Genomic DNA, 10,000 nt, shown 5'->3' with positions numbered 1-10,000 from the left:
AACAGGGACTACAGCTGCTCACAGCTATACTGGAGAAGTAACACACACACACACATACAAAATGTTATCATACACATTTACTATATGTCTATAAACATTTACTATATGTGTGTGTGTGTGTGTGTATGTTAGGCAGCCAGCCAGTGTACACCTATTCCCAGTTGGTCCAGCATTTGTGAATGTGTCTGAAGTGGTGATAGGGGGCCTGACCTCACCCTGTCTCCGAGTAGCAACACATGCAGCGCGAGCAGCGACTGCTCTGATGAAGTACACACTCTACACACACACACACACACCCGTTAGCTCCAGTTCACACACAGACTAGTACACTAGTGTGTTTGTTTATTCCTCTACACAGATCAGGAGAGATGATGGTGCATCACACTACAAGTGAATTCACAGTGTGTACACATGGAGATCCTGTTTCAATTCACTACAGATGATTGTGGCCCCTGCTCTCAGGTTCTTCCTGTAATCAGTATTTTAATGACAATCTGCTCTTACTGGAGTTGATACCTACAGCTCACATGATGGTGTACAGTTCCTCATCCTCACAGCATCTGCCCTAGCTTTAACTCTTGTCTCAGTTGTGTCTGGTTCTCTCTCTCTCTCTCTCTCTCTCTCTCTCTGTATATATATATACATACATATATCTGCTGTAATCAGTTTGTACATGTGTCCCTGCTAATACAGAGGAGATCCATGTACATTTGGGAAAATCGATATACTGTATATATATATACTACCACTCAAAAGTTTGGGATCACTCAAAAATTGTAATGTTTTCCAAGGAAACACACAGGAAATGATTCTATATAGAAAATATAGTAAAAGAACAGGACATGCTGACATGTCAGAGTTAGAAATAATGATTTTGATGGAAATGATGAATGTTTTCTTCAAACTTTGCCTTCATCAAAAAAAATACCCTTTGCAGCAATTACAGCCTGGACATTCTAGCGGTCAATTTTCCAAGATAATCTGATGAGATTTCACCCCATGCTTCCTGGAGCATCTCCCACAAGATGATGGAGTCTTCCTCCGGAGCTGAAATCAAGCTGAAATATTCAAGTGATCCCAAAAGTTTCAGCTGTAGTGTAGATATATATTATTTAGATTGAGTTAGAAAGCCTCACTGCTTTCTCCCATGGTGCCTCTGTTGTACACACATGGTGTCTGTAATAGACCGTCTTTATCATTATAATCAGTATATTATCCATTCAGCTCCACTGACCCCAAGTTCAACACACTTCTACACTGCAGAGCAAATCCTTTTAGAAAATAAAAGCCTTCTATAAAGTATGCTTTTTTTCTCTATTTTATATTTTTCTCTATTTTTTAATCTATTTTATACTTTTTTCTACTTTTATATCTATTTTATTTTTTTTTATCTGTCAGTGCTTCCCAAACTGTGGGCCGCGGCCCCCTGGTGGGCCGTAGCGGTATTGCAGGGGGGGCCGTAGCTAGGCTAAATCAAAATATTGAAATAATTAAAATATTTTAGAATAGAATATAAAAAGCTTCTGTTACACACTTTGATTTAATATAATTGTAAATAGTATGCAGACAGTATGTAGTGTTAAGGATTTAAATATATTTGTAAAGAATGTTTACATCATCTTATTTTCACCAGCATATAAAAATATTACATTTTATGGTAGTTCTCATAATTCACATGAAATTCTTACAAACTGGTTAATAAATGTTGATAATTTTGTGCAAAGAGACAATCTTCTTTATTAAATATATCTAATATACAAATATATGCATAAATATATCTTTATACTATTAATCAATATACTGTATTTTTTAAACAAAGAGGTTGGGGGGGGGTCGTGGAGCTTTTGCTATGTATTTGGGGGGCCTTACCCCTCTGAAGTTTGGGAAGCTCTGATATAGAGAACACAGTGTAGAATATCTGCCTGAACTCATGCAGTAAAATCCTGTTCTATAAGCCAACATGAGCACTGTCAGTAATGTGTGTAACACTGAGGGAAATGACCGGATTAAACACAAACACATTCAGTATGAGGTACAGAGGTCCTCCCTGCTGTGACCTCCCAGTCACACTGACCCAGACAGGTGGAAGAGTCAGTTTACACCAGCAGGTGTCACTGTAGAGCTGAGCTTCAGGGGCTTTAAACCATCACAGTGCAGTCAGGTTTACTTCCAGTGTCTCACTAGATATACAGCTGTGTTCTGACCATCACTCCCAGAATCACCACTGTCTACTCTGGCACACACACACACACACACATTTATACTCCAGCTTTACGATTGATTGATCTATGACACACCTATAATGATGTATAAATGTCAGTGATCCCAGTGAAACACTCTGTGTGTGTAGGAGGCATCACCAGTCCACTCCAGTGCACTATGGAGAGTTAAAAAAGATTATGGAGGCTTTGTCAGACAGATTCACAGAGTTACCCTCACGGACCATCTCACAGCGTAGAGTGAGTGACGGAGAGAGAGAGTGTGTGTGTGTGTGTGTAAAATATACTGTTATATAAACAGAAGGGTGTGGCTGACAGAACTGAATACACACTTGTGACAGCTTTCTGTTTGTGTCTTAGAGGTGTTTTGCAGATTCCGAGTCCAGTTCTCAGTCCACCAAAGCTGGAGCGTTTTTCATGCAGGCACTGGTATGCTTTTATGAGACCTGTAGGTCAGTAAGACACACACACACACATAGTATGAAATGAGAATGTGGTATCATAATGTATGAGAGTCTCACCCACTGACCATTGTCACATCATTTTGTTCTCAATAAATTATACAATATATATAAGTAAAGATTTGTTCATCAAGATCCAATGTGTTTAAGTCTTCCTTTAATTATTTCTGACCTGTGTGTGTGTGTGTGTTCAGGCTGGTGGAGGAGTGTGTGTGTGAGGCCAGTGTGAAGGACAGTCCTTTAACAGCAGCAGACCAGAAGAGTGAGGACACACTGGAGTCAGTGTGTGTGTGTTTGCTGAAATGCTGTGATACAGTCTACATTCCTACAGTTACTGTAAGTTACACACACACACACAACCTGCATGCATTCAATCCTCACACAGATAACTAAACACACATTCATCTTGTAGATACTGAAGTATAAACGTGTGTGTGTGTGTGTGTGTGTTTAGAGAGTGTGTGAGCGCACCCCCAGTCCTCAGGTTCTGCAGCTCTTCCTCTCTGTTCTCTCACTGCAGTTCTCTCTCTCGCCCTCACTCATGCCTGCCTTTGCCAACAAGCTTGGTGAGAACACACACACACACACATATCAAATCTTAGCTTATCTTGTCTTAGCTTCATTATCTTAGCTTATCTTAGCTTATCTAGCTTAGCTTCATTTTTTAATGATTATTCAAATATTAGATGCCTACTCTCTCACTCTTTATTTCTCTCTTTTCACTCTTCCCCAGCCTCATCAGGGTTCATAAGGCTGACTGTAGAAAACAAGGCTCTTCTGTGTTCAGGAAGCAGGTATCATACTCACAGTGTACTCACAGTGTTACTGGTCAGTTATTGAGTACTTCTTTTTGTTATTGTTTCCAGCCAGAAGCAGAACTCTGAAAGCTCAGTATTAGTGTCTGTTAGTGTTGGAGGTGTGAGGACTAGTTAGTACTCAGCAGTAGTTATGGGGCAGTGCTACCTCAGATGTTGAAGATTCCTCTTTGCTGTTTGCTTTTTCAGACACACCTCTTTAAATGTGGCTTGTTGTGGATTTCTCCTAAAGCTGTGTGTGTGCCTGCTGTCTCAGCCTGATCCAGAGACCCACAGCCAGCACTCAGGTGTGTGTGGGTGTGTGAGCTCCTGTAACACAACTCTTTTAACAAAAGCTTTACCTTCTTGTTCTTTGTTCTTCTCTATGAAGAAGGTATTTTTCACCCTGTTTCTCTCTCTCTCTCTCTCTCTCTCTCTCTCTCAGGTGTTGAGGAGGTGGAGCATGTACTGCGTGAGTGTTTTCCCTCTCTGTACTATCATGTGTGTGATTGGCCCTCAGTACTGGGTGAGGGGCCGGTTGCTCATCAGAACACACAGTACTGCCTACTGCACCTGCTTTATCTCTCACTGGTCAATGGTGACAGGTGTGTGTCCATCTATTAAAATCATGGCTATTTAACATAGTGATGAAGAGGAGGTGGGGTCACTGTGCTTCAGTTACACTTATATAGTCAAAAGTATTGGGACACCCCTCCAGATGTTGTTTTTTAGGGGTTGGACTCGGCCCCTTAGTTCCAGTTAAAGGAACTCTTAATGAATGAATTAGAGCAGAGACTGTGAGCCAGGCCAAAAGTTTTGGGACATCTGCTTTTACATGTACATGAACGTAATATGGAGTTGTCCCGCCCTTTTCAGCTACAACAGCTTCAACTCTTCTGGGAGGCTTTCCACAAGGTTTAGGAGTGTGTTTTTTTTTAGGAGTGTAGAATTTTTGACCGTTCCTCTAGAAGGACATTTGTGAGGTCAGGCACTGATGTTGGACGAGAAGGTCTGGCTCACAGCCTCCACTCTAATTCATCCCAAAGGTGTTCTATGGGGTTGAGGTCAGGACTCTGTGCAGGACAGTCAAGTTCCTCCACACCAAACTCACTCATCCATGTCTTTATGGACCTTGCTTTGGTCACTGGTGTGCAGTCATGTTGGAACAGGAAGGGGTCATCCCCAAACTGTTCCCACAAAGAGCATGAAACTGTCCAAAATGTCTTGGTATGAAGCTGAAGCATTAAGAGTTCCTTTCACTGGAACTAAGGGGCCGAGTCCAACCCCTGAAACACAACACCTGAACTCAACGATCTGGAGGGGTGTCCCAATACTTTTGGCTATATAGTGTATGTGGTGGTGTTTTCACTAAATAAAAGTATTTGACACTACTGTTTATTAAAGATGATACTTCTGTGTTATTGCTGTTAGGAGATACAGATGATGTACATGGTTATAATGTGGTGTGTGTCAGTGACAGGATCAGTGGAGGATGACATCAGACAACTAGCACTGTGTTCACTTACCTGTGTTTCTAGTGTATAGATCGTGTTTGTTAAACATATAATCAATAACACTCTTAATGTGTGTGTGTGTGTGTGTTATAGGTTGCTTCCTGATGCTACAGTGTTCTCCAGTGTAGTACAGTTTAATAATGCAGTAGTAGAACAGTGCAGGACTCTTCCTCCATCAGTACTGCACTCAGTCCTCTATCTGTTATCACACACACAGAAGAGCAGCTCTGATCTAGACTGGGTACTACACACACACACACACACACACACACACACACACAGAAGAGCAGCTCTGATCTAGACTGGGTACTACACACACACACACACACACACACACACACACACAGGAGAGCAGCTCTGATCTAGACTGGGTACTACACACACACACACACACACACACACAGAAGAGCAGCTCTGATCTAGACTGGGTACTACACACACACACACACACACACACACACACACAGGAGAGCAGCTCTGATCTAGACTGGGTACTACACACACACACACACACACACACACACAGGAGAGCAGCTCTGATCTAGACTGGGTACTACACACACACACACACACACACACACACACACACAGAAGAGCAGCTCTGATCTAGACTGGGTACTACACACACACACACACACACACACAGAAGAGCAGCTCTGATCTAGACTGGGTACTACACACACACACACACACACACACACAGGAGAGCAGCTCTGATCTAGACTGGGTACTACACACACACACACACACACACACAGAAGAGCAGCTCTGATCTAGACTGGGTACTACACACACACACACACACACAGAAGAGCAGCTCTGATCTAGACTGGGTACTACACACACACACACACACACACACACACACACACACAGAAGAGCAGCTCTGATCTAGACTGGGTACTACACACACACACACACACACACACACAGAAGAGCAGCTCTGATCTAGACTGGGTACTACACACACACACACACACACACACACACACACAGGAGAGCAGCTCTGATCTAGACTGGGTACTACACACACACACACACACACACACACACAGAAGAGCAGCTCTGATCTAGACTGGGTACTACACACACACACACACACACACACACACAGAAGAGCAGCTCTGATCTAGACTGGGTACTACACACACACACACACACACACACACACACAGGAGAGCAGCTCTGATCTAGACTGGGTACTACACACACACACACACACACACACACACAGAAGAGCAGCTCTGATCTAGACTGGGTACTACACACACACACACACACACACACAGAAGAGCAGCTCTGATCTAGACTGGGTACTACACACACACATACACACACACACACACACAGAAGAGCAGCTCTGATCTAGACTGGGTACTACACACACACACACACAGAAGAGCAGCTCTGATCTAGACTGGGTACTACACACACACACACACACACACACACAGGAGAGCAGCTCTGATCTAGACTGGGTACTACACACACACACACACACACACACACACACACACAGAAGAGCAGCTCTGATCTAGACTGGGTACTACACACACACACACACACACACACACAGAAGAGCAGCTCTGATCTAGACTGGGTACTACACACACACACACACACACACACACACAGAAGAGCAGCTCTGATCTGCACTGGGTACTACACACACACACACACACACACACACAGAAGAGCAGCTCTGATCTGCACTGGGTACTACACACACACACACACACACACACACACACACAGGAGAGCAGCTCTGATCTAGACTGGGTACTACACACACACACACACACACACACACAGAAGAGCAGCTCTGATCTAGACTGGGTACTACACACACACACACACACACACAGGAGAGCAGCTCTGATCTAGACTGGGTACTACACACACACACACACACACACACACACACACAGAAGAGCAGCTCTGATCTAGACTGGGTACTACACACACACACACACACACACACACACACACAGGAGAGCAGCTCTGATCTAGACTGGGTACTACACACACACACACACACACACACACACAGGAGAGCAGCTCTGATCTAGACTGGGTACTACACACACACACACACACACACACACACACACAGGAGAGCAGCTCTGATCTAGACTGGGTACTACACACACACACACACACACACACACACACACAGAAGAGCAGCTCTGATCTAGACTGTGGACCACACTCGCACACCCACACACACACACACCCACAGGAGAGTAGCACCGAACTTGACTGGGAACAACTCACTCACACACACACACACACACACACAGAAGAGCAGCTCTGATCTAGACTGGGTACTACACACACACACACACACACACAGGAGAGCAGCTCTGATCTAGACTGGGTACTACACACACACACACACACACACAGAAGAGCAGCTCTGATCTAGACTGGGTACTACACACACACACACACACACACACACACACACACAGGAGAGCAGCTCTGATCTAGACTGGGTACTACACACACACACACACACACACACACAGAAGAGCAGCTCTGATCTAGACTGGGTACTACACACACACACACACACACACACACACACACAGAAGAGCAGCTCTGATCTAGACTGGGTACTACACACACACACACACACACACACACACACAGGAGAGCAGCTCTGATCTAGACTGGGTACTACACACACACACACACACACACACACACACACAGAAGAGCAGCTCTGATCTAGACTGGGTACTACACACACACACACACACACACAGGAGAGCAGCTCTGATCTAGACTGGGTACTACACACACACACACACACACACACACACACACACAGAAGAGCAGCTCTGATCTAGACTGGGTACTACACACACACATACACACACACACACACACAGAAGAGCAGCTCTGATCTAGACTGGGTACTACACACACACACACACACACACACAGAAGAGCAGCTCTGATCTAGACTGGGTACTACACACACACATACACACACACACACACACAGAAGAGCAGCTCTGATCTAGACTGGGTACTACACACACACACACACAGAAGAGCAGCTCTGATCTAGACTGGGTACTACACACACACACACACACACACACACAGAAGAGCAGCTCTGATCTGCACTGGGTACTACACACACACACACACACACACACACACACACACAGGAGAGCAGCTCTGATCTAGACTGGGTACTACACACACACACACACACACACACACAGAAGAGCAGCTCTGATCTAGACTGGGTACTACACACACACACACACACACACACACACAGAAGAGCAGCTCTGATCTAGACTGGGTACTACACACACACACACACACACACACAGGAGAGCAGCTCTGATCTAGACTGGGTACTACACAAACACACACACACACACACACACACAGAAGAGCAGCTCTGATCTAGACTGGGTACTACACACACACACACACACACACACACACAGAAGAGCAGCTCTGATCTAGACTGGGTACTACACACACACACACACACACACACACAGAAGAGCAGCTCTGATCTAGACTGGGTACTACACACACACACATACACACACACACACAGGAGAGCAGCTCTGATCTAGACTGGGTACTACACACACACACACACACACACACACAGGAGAGCAGCTCTGATCTAGACTGGGTACTACACACACACACATACACACACACACACACAGAGAAGAGCAGCTCTGATCTAGACTGGGTACTACACACACACACACACACACACACACACACACAGAAGAGCAGCTCTGATCTAGACTGGGTACTACACACACACACACACAGGAGAGCAGCTCTGATCTAGACTGGGTACTACACACACACACACACACACACACACACACACACACACAGGAGAGCAGCTCTGATCTAGACTGGGTACTACACACACACACACACACACAGAAGAGCAGCTCTGATCTAGACTGGGTACTACACACACACATACACACACACACACACACACACACACACACACACACACACACAGGAGAGCAGCTCTGATCTAGACTGGGTACTACACACACACACATACACACACACACACACACAGAAGAGCAGCTCTGATCTAGACTGGGTACTACACACACACACACACACACACACACACACACACAGGAGAGCAGCTCTGATCTAGACTGGGTACTACACACACACACACACACACAGAAGAGCAGCTCTGATCTAGACTGGGTACTACACACACACATACACACACACACACACACACACACACACACACAGGAGAGCAGCTCTGATCTAGACTGGGTACTACACACACACATACACACACACACACACACACACAGAAGAGCAGCTCTGATCTAGACTGGGTACTACACACACACACACACACACACACACGCATCATGTGCTATTAGTCATGTTAGCTTGTTTAAGCCTGATCTGTTCTTCTCTCTCAGCCTGATCTGAAGAACATCAGTAAGGTCCTGTCGTCCACACGTCCTTCCTCTTCTCCCCTGTCCGTCCCTCGTCCTTCACTACTGCACTTCATCTTCCACTACCCTGAGCTGGCTGAGCAGTTTGGGACAGCGGTGCTGACCAGGTGGCTGAAAAGAGGGAAAGATCTGGACCCTGAACAGACAGTACTGATGGAGCTGCTGCAGAAGAACCCTTCTGTTCTACTAAAAATGCTGGTGAAATGAGTACACACAGTGACACTGACTGCACACACACACACACTTTCCACATACACACACTGCATTCACTCTCTCTCTCTCTCTCTCTCTCTCTCTCTGTAGGGTGTGGTGTTTGAGGAGGAGGAGGAGGGGGAGGTATCTGAGTGTGTGGTCAGTGTGATGAAGAGATTTTTGATGGATCAGCAGAATTATAGCTCTGTTTCTCAATCACTGCTCAAACCATCACTGCTACAGCTACTGCAGAAACTCAACTGTGATAGTAACACTGGTACACACACACACACACATAAACACACACCCACACACACACACATAAACACA

At 45.1% G+C, this 10,000-nt stretch overlaps 1 protein-coding gene across 1 annotated transcript in view; it reads left to right on the top strand.

Annotated features, from left to right (window-relative positions):
• The window catches only part of LOC131362628 (meiosis inhibitor protein 1), a 31,977-nt gene that overhangs the window by 5,568 nt on the left and 16,409 nt on the right, over positions 1-10,000 (top strand). Inside the window, exons 11-22 of the mRNA XM_058404781.1 lie at positions 1-37; positions 133-267; positions 2,351-2,459; positions 2,580-2,671; positions 2,875-3,016; positions 3,135-3,246; positions 3,414-3,474; positions 3,685-3,782; positions 3,920-4,079; positions 5,082-5,229; positions 9,443-9,676; positions 9,782-9,947. The exon at positions 1-37 is cut by the window's left edge and continues 63 nt beyond it. Coding sequence (XP_058260764.1) covers positions 1-37; positions 133-267; positions 2,351-2,459; positions 2,580-2,671; positions 2,875-3,016; positions 3,135-3,246; positions 3,414-3,474; positions 3,685-3,782; positions 3,920-4,079; positions 5,082-5,229; positions 9,443-9,676; positions 9,782-9,947 — 1,494 coding nt within the window. The remainder of the gene's footprint in view (positions 38-132; positions 268-2,350; positions 2,460-2,579; positions 2,672-2,874; positions 3,017-3,134; positions 3,247-3,413; positions 3,475-3,684; positions 3,783-3,919; positions 4,080-5,081; positions 5,230-9,442; positions 9,677-9,781; positions 9,948-10,000) is intronic.

Source organism: Hemibagrus wyckioides, linkage group LG12 (assembly GCF_019097595.1).
Source record: "Hemibagrus wyckioides isolate EC202008001 linkage group LG12, SWU_Hwy_1.0, whole genome shotgun sequence".
NCBI lineage: Eukaryota > Metazoa > Chordata > Actinopteri > Siluriformes > Bagridae > Hemibagrus > Hemibagrus wyckioides.
This window is presented reverse-complemented; position numbering and strand designations above follow the sequence as displayed.